General features: G+C 34.1%; 1 protein-coding gene across 3 annotated transcripts in view; it reads left to right on the forward strand.

Moving 5' to 3' along the window:
• LOC111620099 overlaps window positions 1-16855 on the forward strand; it is a 30350-nt gene extending 13495 nt beyond the window's left edge. For all 3 annotated transcript variants that reach the window (XM_023361944.1, XM_023361947.1, XM_023361946.1), the window contains 10 exons: window positions 5935-6100; window positions 8863-9057; window positions 9161-9254; window positions 9736-9933; window positions 10499-10648; window positions 11550-11636; window positions 12181-12337; window positions 13102-13264; window positions 13515-15966; window positions 16045-16855. In XM_023361944.1, coding sequence (XP_023217712.1) covers window positions 5935-6100; window positions 8863-9057; window positions 9161-9254; window positions 9736-9933; window positions 10499-10648; window positions 11550-11636; window positions 12181-12337; window positions 13102-13264; window positions 13515-15966; window positions 16045-16247 — 3865 coding nt within the window. In that variant the 3' untranslated portion in view covers window positions 16248-16855. The remainder of the gene's footprint in view (window positions 1-5934; window positions 6101-8862; window positions 9058-9160; window positions 9255-9735; window positions 9934-10498; window positions 10649-11549; window positions 11637-12180; window positions 12338-13101; window positions 13265-13514; window positions 15967-16044) is intronic.
• The last annotated feature ends 296 nt before the right edge of the window (window positions 16856-17151 follow it).

The following is a 17151-nucleotide window of genomic DNA, read 5'->3' on the forward strand; positions in this document are numbered from 1 at the left end:
TCATCCTGTGTGACGACATTGTTTGAGTAGCATGCCAACATGATGTGTCTCTCTCTATCTTGTATCATTGATCTCTTATAGATCTCCCTCCGTCGGAATTTTCATTGATTCTTTCCTCAGACAAATCTCTCTTTCTCTCTCTCTCTTTTTTTTTATCTTTAAGCTGGAAGGTTCGCCCAAAGCCATATAAAATAATAATAATAATAATTTTTTAACTTTAAGTTTTTTTAATATAATAATAAAATAAGAATCGACCTAATTCTTGTAGAAGAGTGAAAATCCCTTCATTGCAGACTCAATTAGTCAGTGGGTTAATGGTTGTTTATCTCTGTTTTGTTCGATTTTTCGTCATACGCCATTGAAGATTCGTAAAAAAATCTTTTTAATGATGCCGTAATGTTCTCGAAGCGTATAAAAATCCACAATTTAATAGATCAGAGTGAGACGATTTAGAGAAAGTTTACAATAAACTTATCTTTAGCAAAACGTTCCTTACAGAGCTACGCATCGACTTTAATGAACTAGCATCGACCATGTTGGAATGCCTGATGAGCTGACTAAGTCCAAGGGGTCCATTCTCATTAATCTCTACGCTTCGTGTACATTGTAAATCAGCTAGAATGTACCAGGAAATTACTCAATGTTTTGCCACCAATGCCCAAGGCTTTAGTTGATCGTTACGTCACCAATCGACACTTTTGTCGAGCGTTAACAACGCTAAATCAAATTACTATCCACTGTCGAGCTCTTCTTGTATGGGTTTCACGACCTCCCTAGCGCAAATTTCTAATAAGATTAAAGTAAAATCTTTAAAGTATATAGATAGTTTTTTTTCCCTCCCTATGTTTGCAGGGAATATTTGTTTCCTAAACGAGATTTTCGAAATATTTATAAACACGCATTCCATTACTCAAGAAGATAACGTTTTAGCAAATTGTACGCATTCACGAATTGGCTACCTTCAATATATTTTTGTTAAAAGAAGAAGAAGAAGAAGGCAAAAAAAAAACCATTAAGCATATTCGCCTCACGCACTATTCAATGGAGTGTAAAGAAAAATGGAAAAATATTTTCCCCCAATTTTTTTTCTATTCCTATTTTACTCAACTTGTAATGTTTCCTCGCCTATGTTACGAATATTACACTCTGCAGGTAATAGATTTTTACTTAGGGGTTGTGCAAACTTTTAATACAAACTTCTTTAACTTGCCTTGAAGGTTCTTAGTCGAAATTTTCACGAAAGGAAGGTGAAAAATGAATTTATAATGTCACACGAACTACCTGATGAATAACGAGCCTACGACAGAATATCATTTGTCTAAAGTAAGTTACCTTTCTCGAAATAACAATTGCTATAGCGAGAGTTCAGTTTTATTTCTTTTTTTTTTCAAGGAGCGAAAAAGACGAACAGATCGATAACTTTTTTTTTCTCTCTCCCCTCTTCTATAGCTCTATAAGCGTTATATATATTTTCTTTAAAACATTTTTAATCTGTGCAGAAAATAGCAAACTACAATCGGGATTAACCGCACACAGCAGACGTCCAGCACTTGTAAGAGTTGAGGATGCCCTATAACTGCTAGCAAAGTTATTAATTATTGAATGAAAAACAGTCTACTTGTGTATCAATAGCAAGTGAGGGCCATTTAAAGTCTTAAAGTAACATCTCGAGTCTGTGGCTTGGATGAGCGGTCTCCAAGCACGTATTGATTACCACCCATCCAACATCTACTTTATGACGTTTTAAAAGATATCAGAGAAAATTGCTGCTAGCTTCTCTCTTTATATATATATATATATATATAGTTTTTTTGTTTTACCCCCATTTTCTTCCACATTGGATCAATGACGTTAAGGCTTTCTTTGAGAACCTGTAAGGAGCTTAGGAATAGTCTATAAGATGGTCCTCTACTCACCAACACAAAATCCAGTAAAGGTATTTACTTGTATAAGCACAAATCCTACTCTAGTTCGTGTCATTCGTATTATTACAGTTTTTTTTCTCTCTCTCTCTTTACGTTTCCCTGTTGATTCTTCTAAATCTAAAAAAATATTACAATATTCCACTTGTGTAATTTGCTATCCTCCGGGAATTTTCTTTCGAGAAAGAAAGGGAGGAAAAGGACAAAGGCTGATGTCATCGAAACGTTTGAATTCTATGAATAAATCAAGGCAAAAATATGTTCATTTTTCATCAAATTAACGACACGAAGTCGAGAGGCATAACTCGAAGCAACGTAGAAATGAGTCTAACCTCTTGAACCACTCCTAATCTATTGTTAGTTGTCAGCATTATCTGTAACATCACATCTTGCTCGTATTTTGTTGTCTCGCTAATTACCCGAACCGAACAAACTAGGTTATATTCCTGTCATTGACTCGGAAGACAAGAAATTATAATTTAAATGCTACTTTCAAACTTTGCATGTGATAAATGGCTAGGAGTTTAAGCAATCTCGGTAATTATAACTTCAGTTTCGACAATCTAATCCCTTCCAGGATGAATGTCGGCCCTTAATCTTGTAACTTTCTTATCGTCGATATAAAGCGCTAATGAGTGATCGGGTAGAAAGAGATGAACTTCTTAATCCCTTCTTCAGATAAAGCCAATCGATTTGAATCGAGTTTACGGCCGTAGAATTCTTAAAAACTTTAAACGTTTATCTGTCACTTTTTTTACCTCGTGGTCTGCAGCCAAACTCGACAATGTTAAACGTATTGAATTTGGATAGGATCCGACTAGAAGTGCTCGACAAACAAACCCATGCAACTTTGTTGATTGGCATATTAAGTAGTTGTATTTATGTAGAACAAATACTTTCAACGTAAACTTGTACAGAGCCTTGCATTATATATAAACGAATTCGCTTCTAGTTAAGTTTTAAGTTTTAATTATTTAATTAATAAAAAAATCATTAGATTTTTGTAGTGTTTATAACCTTTAAAATCGTTAAGAAACAACGTTTTAACAGTGTAATTTGTATTGTAAGAACACCAGTTGGATTTATGAGGAATGAGATAATAAATTTAAAAAATTGAATTTTTAAAATAACCAATGAGATAATTCTAAAATAAAATAACGAATGACTTCATAATATTTAAATCACGAATGAGATCATCCTCTTAAAAAAAAAGTTATGAATGAGTACAAACTTTGAAATTGAGAACGGGTCTAATAAATTATGAATGAATGTGGACTTGAGAATTATGAATACGATTAAAATAAATCGAACATATTTTTGTATATATTTCTTTTTATCGCCGCGATTTTCATATTTGCCATTGTTTAGCGCTCTTTTGTATAAAGCGGATCCACCCACATAAATAGACAGAGCATTAATAAAAGCCCAGCTGTTTACGAGAAACGATGAAAAAATTTACAGTTTGTGCTTAAAATATTAAAAAAATAAAATAAAACTTAATATTCCTTGTCGTAGAACATTAAAACATGATTTAAATAAAAATTTTCCAGTCATAAAAACTGGGGGGATAACCTTCGTAACAGCTTTTTTAAAGGTCTTCTAGTCACTGATCGACGCCAAGAACGACACGCCCTTTTACCTTTAACGCATTTTAACTATGAATGAGAAATAAAATACTTAATTTACGACGAAATATTTTATATCACCTTCGTTATAAAACTGTAAACTTTGCTGATAATTTTCGTTTTAAACCCATGAAAAATATATCAATTCTTGTAAAGTTTTTTTCTTTTGTGGCAGATAGAATCGGAGCGATAAAACATCTTCTTGCTTGGTCGAGATAGGACTAATTAGAACAGCTGTCCCTCTGTCAGATTGACAGAAGAACGTGACACTAAGGCTGTGTGAATATATCACGAGACACGACAGCGATCGATTCTATTAGCGGGATAAGATAAGTGTCACGTCTCTTTTTTTCAGGATCCTTTCACCGTGTCTCTGTCTTTGTCTGCCCCAAACAGAAAGCAAATTTCAACCTTTATTCAGATTTTTTTTCTTTTTCATTTGAGCGCCATATTTTTAAGCATTTCTACAGAATTTCCTCCTCTATAAAGAAGAAGAAGAAGAAGGGGGAAAAAACTAGCCTATAAGAGCAACTGGTCAGCCATTCCCCTCTTTAATCAATCTAACTTCGTGGAGGAGGATTTAGATTTTCGTAAAAGAAAAAGTTTGGTTTGTTTTTTTTATAAAAAAAACGACATTTTTCGCTTGTAAGCAAAACAATAAAAACGAAATTATGGCGGTGCTTAAACGGGACAACTTATCAGATGACATAATAGTTTCTTCCCCCCTTTTGGTGTCGTCCTCAGGCTTCCTTAATGTTGATTAATGAACAAATTAGTTTTTAAGTCGTTTCGAATTTAAACGCTCGTAATGACGCTGATAACTTTTAACTACGCTCAAGTTAACAACTAGGTAATCGTTCTATACCGAAATTTCCCTAAAAAGAAGATTTTCTTTCTGTTAATCGAGTTCTGTCGCAGTTATTTGGAGAAGTGAAGTGTCTCTCCATCCTTCATTAGCGACTGGCTCGACTTTAAGGTAGATAGCATTCTTTTACCAGCAAGATAGCCTAATGGAAAGCCTTGTTCTCTTTAGATGCCATTAACTGTAATGTCTTAACAGATTCTTTACTTTCAATTATTTCTTTTGATCGCCATATTTTTCTAACTCGTCTACAATTTCTAACGTGGAGTTTATCCTAACAAACGATAAACCGCATCCGACTCTTTCATCTCTTCTATTTAAATTTATGGCTTCGAATTTATAGAAAATTCATATTTTAATTTAATTTCGGTACATTTAAACTATTTTGTAATAGTATAAGTAGGGAATTTTTAAATGGATAAGACAAAAATGTACCTGGGTTATTGAAGTCGACACTAATTCAATTGATAATGTAATGTTATTAAGAGAAAAATTAAAGTTAAATTCCATGAATAATTTCTGTTATTAGTAAATGATTTTGTTTACATTTTCATTAGAGAAATTTCTGTTCGTAAATTGAATATAAATAAGAGAGAATTTAATAAGAAACAAACCTTGTGTAATCTGATCATTAACAATACAAAATCGTTCTTATTTACAATAAAAATAATTAAAGATCCCATAGAAGTATAAACAACGGCATTAACAGTTAAAATTTTGTTATATTTTCATTTAAAAAATTAAAATTTTAGTAGAAAATTACGAAAGAAATCTCATCTTCTCGGAAGAGGAAGAGCAAAATAACGTTTAATTAATGAATTTGAGTGGAAGATGAACAATATCAAAATTATCATTTAACAGATAATAAAACGAGAATTTCTTTTAAAAAATAATCAATTTAAAAGACAAAAAAATAAATAAATTTCTGCAAAAATCTCGTTCGTCATTTAATAGAAAGTTTTTTTTTTTTTTTTTAAGAGAGGAAGAAAGAGATGAACAAAAGAATTTCGACATGATAACTGAAGAAGAAGAGAAACAGCATTTTATTTATTTATTTTTTGTATAAAAATAAAAAAATAAAAAATAAAATAAAAATTTCTCCTATCAAACTAAGGGTGAAATTGTGTTCGAACTCAATAAATAAAATATCTTTAGTAATAGAGTGACGTATAAGAATAACAATGTCATATTTTCGAATCTAAACATCTGATATATTGTTTTGAAAATGCTCTAGGCTATCAGAAAATAGTTTTGAAGCTATTGGATTCTTGAAGCTGCTTACGTCTCGACCATCTGTCCTTTACGGTATATTGATTACATAAGATGGTCAGCCTTGCCTTGATTTAAATTTAATACCGTTCTGTGATGGAATATCTACTCGCTACACGCCATTCTGACAGGCCTTACATATATATATCGAACCACATACTAACTCAAGAATTTTAATATAAATTAGTTTAGATATTCAGAACCGTGTCATACTTCTATAATGTGTTTCCTTTTTTTATCTTTATCCTGTCGTCAGGGCTGCCCAAAGACTCAACTTGTCTTCGAAGAAGAAAAGGCACGTTCAAGGTATGGGTGAAGCTCAGTTTCGAACTAGGTTCCATGAGATTTTGCGTGTTTCTCCACCACCTGCACCTCCCGTTCTATTACGTGTCGTGAACAAGAAGGATACCGGAATAGGAAAGGTAATTTAGTCATGTTTTTACATGCACTTAACCACGTTAATTGTTTTATTTTAATAAAAAGTATATTTATAATACATCATATTTAATATTTATTATGTTTTATTTATTAAATTAATGCGTACAATTAAAAACTAATCGAGTCTAACCTTCTACGTGTACTTATCTATACAGTCGACCCCCCTATAACACTGTTGATTATTCCGTTTTATATGAATTCCATGTTGTACGAGTCACTTAGATTTTACAAATACGTGAGCCGTTCACAGCCTGGCACACGTATTTGTAAAATCTAAGTGACTCGTACAACATGGAATTCATATAAAACGGAATAATCAACAGTGTTATGGGGTGGGTCGACTGTATTTATCTTCAGTGCCAGAGGATCTAAATTGGTTTCTATCCCTATAAATTAATGTTATTTTTACTAAAAATATATATATATATAATTTATTAATATAGAGAAATTCTACGTGTAATTGTTAAAAAGAAAGGTGAAATAGACTCTGTTTATACAAGCGGAAAGTCGTTATTTCTTAATTTAAATTTTATGTAATCGTTAATTAAAAACGAACTTTTATAATCTTTTACGTGATTGATTAATTTAAACTTTTGAAATTTATATATAATAAGTTTAGTAATTTGATATCTAATTGCTCATTCTTGATTGGTTTATTTAAATTTTTGATATCTAATTGCTCATTCTTGATTGGTTTATTTAAATTTTTGATATCTAATTGCTCATTCTTGATTGGTTTATTTAAATTTTTGAAATTATACGTCATTTACGTATAGTAATTTCAAACATTTAAATTAACCAATGAGATATATCTACATAGTTTAAAATTTTCAAATGAACGAACTTGATTGATTAGTATTAAATTTCCGAAACTCATTTTGGAATTCGTTTTATATAAACGATTATATTTCGAAATTGTCCGTTATGATTTTTAAATTTAAATATTTAAAATGAACTCAGTGAAGGGATTGGGTAATTTTGAATTTACGAAATCGATAGGTTCTTTCTATAAAGCGATACATAGAGAATTTCTATCGTTTTCTTTCCCCGTTATATCGCAGTTTATTTCCGAAGAGATATAAATAAATAAATAAATAAAAATAATTCTTATTTGTCGGCTCGAAAATGGAAATCCAACTGTACAGAAAATCTGGAAATTCTATTAACTTAACTTTAAAATTGTTGAGTGTAGGCAGTTAAGTAATACTTGTTTTTCCTTAAAAGTTTCGATGCATTAAAGTAAAAATACAGTATCAGCTATGCAGATAGCCATCTGGATGGAGTTATTATGCATGCAGTTTCTAGGTAAACATGTTCAACTCGCTGAATTGGGCCTTGTTTTTTTTTCCTTTCCCCTTAGACTTGTAGCTGTAATAACACTAAAGTATTTCTTTTGCTATCTTTTTCTTAATGTGCTCCGTCTACTGTCCTGTGTCGCCAGAGAATGCCGACTCGGGAACAACTTCATAAAGTCGGATCGAAATTTTATGATAAACCATAAATTTTTATGTAAATCCTTAGATGTTTTATTGAGATCTTTTTCAAACAGCTTTCGACCGAAAAAAAAAAATATATCATCAAAAAATGAATACCCGTCACTTAATATCGGACGTCATCGCGGAGGAAGGCATTTTATTGGTTATTCTCCATTCCGTTCAACCCCCCTCTCCAAGACACCGCGTAGTAAGGTAGCCTGTGACGTAATGTTCACGTAGCGTGACGTAACTTTACTTTTGTTGCCATGCCGTTTCTTTCCGTTTTTATGGCTAAACTGCCGCTATCACCAGATTAAATCTTCACTACGTTTTGCTACATTGAACAGAAAAATAGAACAATTCCTTCCCGTAATGTTCTGTAGCGAACACGTGATCCGTCTCTTCTCTCTATCTACCAGTTTGTTCGTGAGTGATGCCTGGTAGCCTCGACCTTCGACACACTTCATTCCTCACGTGGCTTTAATTGATCAATTACGATATAAACTTTACGTCGATTGCCTTAAAACGCGCCAATAAATTCGACACGAAAGCGTTAGAAACAGGAGAAAAAAAAAAAGATGTATGTTTAGTATCGACCCATAACGTCTTTTAACTTATTAAAATCATCCAGCGATACAAATTTATTCTCGTCACATCTCTTTCAACTAACACACGAAAGTTGTTGTGCCAGGCAGCAGCAGCAGCAGCGCTCGATCGATGTATACGAACAATGTTAACCTTCTAATGTATAGATCTACGTCAAGATTCGTCATTTGGTTTGCCTTAATCTACTCGATGCGTCAGATTTGCCGTTTCGGTTTCATTTCTAGCTCCACTAGATTTATTGCCTTCGGAATACATTCCGCTGTCGGCGAGTTTAGCGTCGACAGCCTTACAGATAAGAGAATTTATAGCTTATGCTTTCACTTCGCTACTTTTTCTAAGCTTACATAGATGTCACCACTTGTCTCCCGATTGTTTTCTCCCCCCTCCCATTCACGCCGCATACGATCACTCGGAGAAATTCTCCTTTTCTAGTTAACTATAAAAAATCATTTTCATTAATAAATGCATCAAGGAAATAAGCTAATAAGCATACTCCATTGTTGAAAGCATTTATTAATCCTTTCGCGATAGATGTGTTAATTAAAAAAGTCAATTTGCATTGTTTTCTCCGTTGGAAAAGCGATGTAAACACTCGATTCCATTAAAATGATTAGCCTATACTCGATTCTTACATTGCAAATTAAACTATTTTTTTGTTTTATTAGGTTAAAGTTATGCTTCGTTTATGCCCGACTAGTGAAAGTAGCGATAGTTTCTTAACCATAGACAGTAGAAAGAAGCAGGTGACAGTCTACGATCCGTTAAGTTGCGGCACTTCTACTCCTGTCGAGAGAAGAGCCGGAGTTTCTGCACCTAAAATGTTTGCATTCGATGCAGTTTTCTCCCAAGACGATACGCAGGTTGCATTTATGTGTTGTGTTTTTTTTTTATTTTTTTTTTGCTCAATAATGAAAGTTAACCGTACTTTATCGACTTCTATAACAGATTTTATATCTTTACCAGGCGGAGATGTGCAGCAATTCTCTGACGGATGTGGTCCAGTCTGTTGTAAATGGAAACGATGGATGTCTTTTCGTCTATGGCTATCCTAAGCTAGGTATAAATATAATCTGAGCATTCTATAAGTTTACCCCTGGTATGATGCGACAAAACTTTTCACCTCGTAAATTACGTCAAAATCAGAGTCGAGCTGTCGGAAGAAAAATCGAAGCAATATCTTCGGATTGAAGATATCGTGGAGTATCTGTTAGTAGATAAATATATAAGAGTATCTTTCTCACCACCAACTGGTATATCCTCCATAATTCTGTCAATGAACGAAACAGGTCTTGAGTTACAGGACACATTTATCGATAGTTTTCCATTGAAAAGATCCCAAAAAAAAAGAGAAATATGTCTCTTCTCCTCCTTGACCACTGGACTGTATCCCATCTCACGGATGTCTGATTCACTTCCTTCACATTGCCAACTTTCTCCAACAATCTGGAACTAAAGTAGTAACCCCGAATATAAACTTTCGGAAGCTGTATTAGAAGTGTTTATATTAATACTTTTTTTACTTTCTTGTGTTTTTGTAGGTAAGACGTACACCATGTTGGGAAGGAGCGATTCCGTTCAGGAACTGGGAGTGATTCCTTGCGCAATAAGTTGGTTATTTAAGTTAATTAACGAGCATAAACAAAAAACAGGAGCCAGATTTTCGGTTCGTGTTTCTGCAGTGGAAGTTTCGGGAAGACAAGAGACTTTAAGAGATCTTTTATCGGATTATGTTGCAGGTTAGTTCTTATTTACCGTCTTGAATGCCATTCCTTTAACGCATCAAAGAACTTTTCTATAACGTTAATTGATTGAACAGTCTTACTAGGCCGTTGATACTCATTTCTTCTAGTGTTGACTGTAAATGTTAAGGATTAAGTTTAGAAAAAATCGATAAATGTCGGCAAACGAGAGATTATCGAGGTTTAAAACTTTCTATAATGGATCTATCTAATTTATTTGTGTCGATCTATGTATAGATTCCGCTCAACGGTAAAAAAAATAACAGTTACATTGCAATTTCATCAATTTTGAGTATTGTGAGGGACAAATCAATGAATTTTCCAGCAACTGTAAGCGCGATGGCAGACACGAGCCACAAACTGGTATCGGACTCTCCCCTTCTATAGTCATCGACCGCATATACTATACAATGTAGCAATGTCTGACGGACGTGGATGTTTGTCTCCTCCTATTTCTGACAGTTTAGCTAAAGGAAATCGAAGTGCTGTGCTTGTGTCTAGACTTAAGGGTTAACCAATTGGTTGCAATCGATATATAGAGCTGTACAAATATTTCCCCTAGGTGGAGAAGGGAATTGCACTTCGCCAGGGGTGTACTTAAGAGAAGATCCTATATTTGGCTCGCAGTTGATGAACCAAAGTGAGTTGCGAGCTCCAAATGCAGAAAAAGCGGCTTATTTATTGGATGCAGCACTCTCCGCCAGATCCACAGGTAAGTCCGAAACGTTTTTTTTTTTATCTAGAAAATATCCTTTTTTACGTTCTTTTCCTCTCACTACTTTTACATTTGACTCTATTTGATATGCCCAGATGTTTCTTATCGATTTTATATAGTCTTTTGTCTCTTAATATTGTTTTCCTGTCTTATTCTTAAACTAGCTACACCTGATTATTTTTTATTTTATCTCTTAAAAAGCTTTCTTTCCACGTCTTTTTTTTCACAAAATAGTGACTAGTTTTGAATTAGATAAAGTTGAAGTTTTATAATCTTGTTTTATAAAGACTCCAATAGGCAAAGTTTGAATAGAATAAACTTTAAAAGTATTTCTAAAACGATATTTTTCTAGATTCTCAGTTGAAATTCGATCTTATAAAAATCCTATTTTTCACAACGTAGTCAATCTGTATTTTACTCTATAAATATGGCAACAGATTTGGCAAATTCATTCGATTACATTTGACTACTTAAGATAAATCTAACAACAGCAGATAAGAAATGAAATTAAGCGTTTTTAAAGAGAGGAGTGGGTGGTTTTTCCTGCATGATAGCTTTGCTTTGAGGGAAAGAGAGCTTTACAGGAGAAAATAGCTTTATTAGGTAATAAGAAAAACCAGCAATTTTTCATAAATTCTCTTAAACTAGAAAGAAAAAAAATATCGATTGTCTGTCGGAAAATATGTTTTTTAATATGTAGTTTGGTTTATTTTTTTTCCGCAATAAGTAATTACAAAATCGTAAATTTTTTAAAATTAAAACTTATAAGTTAATTTTTTAAAGACACGCCTTGGATACAATTTATTATTTTTTTAAAATTCCATTATGTAAAATAAAAATGGCCGTGTTTTATAAAGATTATTATTTTTAACTTTAACAATTTTTTTTATGTGTTTAGAGTGCGAAGAAGAGAGTAGAAACTCTCATTTTTTGTTCACTTTGCATGTGTACCAGTACAGAGTGGAGAAAGGAACAAAAGGAGGAGGTAAGTGCATTTGACTCTTTCAAGCTTTAATTTATATAATTCTAGATAAGTAAAGCTGCCATAAATCTAGCATACGATACAAGTAACAATGGTAGAAAAGTAATAAAATAAAAGAATCAGTCATAGAAGAAAAAGGAAACTCATAAAACACTGATGGAGTTATAATACTTGAACTGACGAATCCAGGATTATTTAATCAAATCAAAGAAATTCCAGTAAAGTTTTAAAAGACTCCTGATGGTAATTACAAGCAAGTTTGGAGCTGCTTAAATATACAGAGCGTTAAAATGAATAAGTTTGGTCACAGCTGTCTTTGATTGATTTCATTAGTGTTTCAAAACGATACTCATTAAGATTTACCTAACTTTACTGGCAGAATTATCTCTTGGCATAACTTCTGTCGTTTTTAAACAATTACATATGGATATAGTCATAATTCCACATTTTTAGTCGAGTCACAACACAAATGGAAAATTTCTAATCACTATTCTCTAGCATAATTATAAATTTATATAATGTTTTTTTATTCAAATTTCCTTTACAGTGGTGGGAGGTCGAAGTCGTTTGCATTTATTGGACTTGGGAAGCTGCGAGAAACAGAGCAAAGGGAGAGATGCCACTTCCGGAGCTTGTTTGTCTCTTTCTGCTCTTGGAAACGTTATTTTAGCTTTATTTAATGGACAGAAACATGTGCCTTACAAGTAAGTTAATTCAACAGTTTCACAAAAGCTTTATTTGGCTAAGTTTCGAGATCTTTATCTACATCCGGCATTCGAATACGCTTTTGTAAGTTTTGAACGAATGCCAGAGCTCTATTAAATAGATAAATGGAGTAAAAGATCGGGAAAAAAAAGAAAAAAAAACTTATAATTGGATAAAAAGGAAGTTATGTGGGAGAAGAGAAGCATTATCCTCGAACACCTAATTATTCTTCGCTATGGTGAGTGGTAAGGGATGGATACATTTTTGCGGTAACAATCACTCATCTCGTACTTAAGTGACGTTTCGATTGAAAAAAATCTTATTTAGTTTCAGTTTATTTGTTTATCTGCAAAGGCTCCGATCCGATGCTTCTCATAATTCATAAAATATATCGCCACAACTCCTAGAATTCTTTATTTTTCGATTTCAATTGAAAATCAGGTCGTTTATCTTCATATATACGTTTTTTTACAGTATAAAAAATGTAGGATTTTTATCATTTTAGAATTTAAATTGCACAATTGAGACGATTCCTTGTTTTTTTTTCTCTTAAGTTAGAGATTAAAAAATGCATAAATGCATGTCTTTTAATACTAATAGAACTAAACTTCTATCGAATTATTCATCTAGAAGCCTTTATATGCTTAAGAAAAGGTTATTGGAATTTAATTTTATTACCTACGATAAATTTTATCTGTTTGTAATAAATATTACACGTGTAATTAATGTGACTAATTCAGTATTAAACTTTCATTTATTGCAGAGATAGCAAGTTAACCCAGGTTTTAAGAGAAGTTCTCGGTAGCCTTACTTGCAGAGCGGCTATGATAGCCCATGTGTCTGCAGTACCTCAACATTATGCAGAAACTTTGGCTACAATCCAACTTGCAGCCAGAATACATCGAATGAGAAGGAAAAAGCTCAAAGTAAAGAAAGAAAAAAACAAAACTTTTTTATATCTTCCGATAGAAAAAGTGCATTTAGATCTATTCGATTCTGCACTTAATGCTAATTTAGTTATGTATAAGTTATGATATCAATATTTTAAGGGCTACATTTATTTTTTTTACTCGTTTAGATTAAATTATAACGAAAATAAAAGTTAGATTTTTAATTTAATTTTGTCTCAATCAATACAGAAATATATATAAAACTTAAAGACATATTTTCTTTTAGTATTTTAGTTCGAACACGGCCGATATAGAAGAGAGAGGTATTCGAGTCCACGAAGAAGGTGTTCGTTCCGGTAGTAGCGATCCAGATTATACGTCTAGCAGCGAGCAATCTTGTGACACTGTTATATATGTGGGTTCTGGTGGGGTTCCACTTAGTGATCGAGAACTTACGGATAACGAGGGACCACCCGCAGCTTTACCAATCCTTCCGAAAACGAATAAAACCGATACAACAATAAACAAACAGAACGAAAATGCTAAATTGGCAAAAGATCGTATCTTCGGACAAAGTGGAGTAGTTCTTCAAAACCCTCATAACATCAGATTGAATAAAGAAGAGAAAAATCGCAGCGTTAAATCGACTGACGACAAACACGTTCCTTTAGGCGGTGTCATTAATATCGTTCAAAAACCAGCTACCGCTATTCAGCTGCCGAAAAAGATCCATTTGAAACATCATCTTTGGACGACGTCCAAGCAAGAGATTCAGGAAGGAATCAAAGAGTTAAAATGCCAAAGCGATGAAATGTGGATCGACGGACCGAGATTTACTAAACCGAAATTCGATACTCGAACGTTACACCATTTACAAAAAGAACAGTGGGTAGACGGACCGGCCATATACGGTTATATGGACGACCAGAAACAAGATATGATCCAAAAATGGATCGAAGAACATTCCAGAAATCCTCAGGAAAACGTACAAGAAGTATGGGTTGATTGTCCACCGACTGTCAATCTCCTCAATGGAATTTTGGAAAAATACGTACCAGATACGTCCGTAGAACAACAGGATTCGGTTGCTGTTAACTATTTAGATCAAGAGGATGAGATTTCTAGCGAATCCGAAAGCGAAGCCAATAAGAGAGAATTTACTAAGCATTTCGATTTGCTCAGCGAAGAGAGCTGCGCCGGAATCTGTAATTCTCTGCAAAATATCAGCGCAATTCCCGAAGTTCATGAAATCCAAAATAAAAATGCTTATGGCGATGACAACTCCAGCACTTCCGCCGATGTCGATGATTTAGATAACGACGACGACGACGACGACGACGAAGACGACGACATTGACGATAATCAATTAGTGGGAGATCAGGTTCAATACGAGGAACCCATTTCTACTCAAGACTGTTGCCTGCAGGTGACAGAAGATGACATTTTAGCTTCTCTGTGGACGGTTAAAGAAGAGTTAATGGGGGATTTGGAGGTGGAGAGTTCGGACGGAAGCGATCATCCGCTGCATATATTAAGTGAGGAAGATCTTAATTTAGCCTCTTCGTTTACAGACTCCTGTTCCGTCAGTGTCGATTTAGAAACGGTTAGTGTTCCCGACGCTAGTCCTGGGGTGACGTGGGCTCTGTTACAAGGTCGACTCTTCCAGAAGACCGATCAAACCAATCAAGTGCACAATCATCTGTTAGCCGAGAAATTAAAGGCCTTAGCTGATTATCGTGAATATCTAGACATGGACGAGGGACCATTATGGACTACATCCAATCGGGTCAGTAAAACTTGTAGCCTTCCCGCCCACCTGGCCCAACTGGCAATGTCTCAACTTCTGAGACATTACGATCCAGATATGAATAGCATATGTAGCGAACCCGCTCAGTTGGATGGCAAAAAGTTACCCTGGAGTATCCATAGCGGAAATGGACTCAAGCTAAATTCGTACTATAATAAACTTCAGAGAGTATCGCTGTCCGTAGACCACGCCTTTCACGCAAAACCTACTCAGATCGTGCCACCTCTGGTATGCCTGGCCAGAGATAATATTAAAAAAGAAGAGACGACGACGACGTACGATGCACAGGATGCAGCCATCGGTAAACAAACATCAAAAATCAGCACGGTCAGGAATTTATCCGAAAGGGAAAACAAACCAAGACAAGATATTACGGTTCTCAGGCAACCAGATGGTTCTTCCGATCCTCATCTAAACAAGCATCATTCTGCAACCAATATAAGTTCCGAATTAAAGTCCGAAAGTAAAAAAAACGAACAGACTTTCGTCGAAGTGCCGGAAACGCCAAAATCTAAACCGTCCAAGCTGTCAAAATTCCTAGGGGTCAAAGGTCGTAAAGAGAAAAGTAGTAAGAAGAGAGCGTATAGAAATAACGAAGTGTGCAGAGGAAACTCATCACCGGCTAGAGGTCAGGGAAGTGACAGTGATACAATAACCAGCGGATATCCATCACCTTATACTAAATCCTGGGTATTACGCAACTCCAGCAGTGGACACGGCAGCGATAGCAGCCTGACAAGTACAGACATTAGGGAGACCAAAGAATTACTCGGGAAATGTGGAAAAGTGCAGCAGTTCTCCGGAACTAGCAGCGGTTACGAAAGTATGCCTCGAGACAGCGAAGGAACTCCACTTTCTTCTTCCAGTCAGGAGTCTGGAAGGGGGACTGGAAAGAAAGATGGGAGGAAAACGGCAAAGAAAAAGTCTCAAGGTAGATGACGTGGTTACAAAAATAACATTTCTTTTTTTTTTTTTAAACTTAGAAAAGTAATTTTTCTTAATTTTTCAGATTCGAATAAGCGTAATCGATCTGGATCGTCGAGGCATCTGACATCATCCACGGGCATCAATCAACATCCTTGTTTAGTCGAACAACAACCGGGAGAACACGATGCTCAGCACAAGTTATGGGATAATAGAAATGTATGGAAGAACGAGGAAGACTCCTGTTGTGCAGGATTCCTGTGTTGCAAGTTTCTAGATTTCTATTGACCCCGTATCTCCACGGTTCTGTCCAAAACAAGTGCCAAGTTTTTCCATTATAAAACAAAGATAAAAAAAACGTTATACATCTAGAAACTGTAGACAATCAAGTCGTTTATTTGTATCATCGAAGATTATTATTCTTCGGATTCCTATGTAGAATTTTTTATGTAAATAATTCTCGTCGAATTTTCTAATATTTATTCCGTTGATTTTTTTTTTACCAAGACAAATGTAAATTGTGAACTTTACTTCGACAAAATGTGGCCTTCATTCGATTCAGCTTTCACATTCCTGTATAGAACTGTATACAACGCGCGAATAGTTTTATAAGCAAATTACCTTTTCCTCATCATCCATTCTTTCCTTTTTATTATTAATCTTCAATTTAAGAAGAAAACACAAGAGTAATAATAATAAAATTAAACATTCGATTCTTCATTTATAGCACAAATCGCTTCGATTGTGCAATAACTATAACCACCACCAAGAAAAAAAAAAGGGGCAAATCAATTTTTATCTAAATTTTATTTTCTCCATTTGATGGACTATTAAATCCATTATTTTATGGAGGCAACTACAGATCTTTATAAACTAATAAACTCATTAATCTTTAATGTTTTCTTGTTGTTCATTTAATCAATAATTCGAGAAAATATTCTTTTACGAACGGGAATCGTAATTTAGCAACTTAAAATTGAAGTTATTAACCTGGATTGTTTAGATAATATGAAGGGAGAGGAAGGAAAATATCCGAAAATATTTCCTAATAAATCAAGGATTGTCCAGTTATTTGTACATCGGATTTATTTCCATTTAGTACAGCATATCCTGACTAATAAAGGATAAGAATTAATCGCAATTATAATCTCCAAACATGCATGAAATTCAAAGTGTAATGATTCTGGTCCAA

Source organism: Centruroides sculpturatus, unplaced genomic scaffold (genome assembly GCF_000671375.1).
Source record: "Centruroides sculpturatus isolate CEXI.00-Female unplaced genomic scaffold, Cexi_2.0 scaffold131, whole genome shotgun sequence".
Taxonomy (NCBI): Eukaryota; Metazoa; Arthropoda; class Arachnida; order Scorpiones; family Buthidae; genus Centruroides; species Centruroides sculpturatus.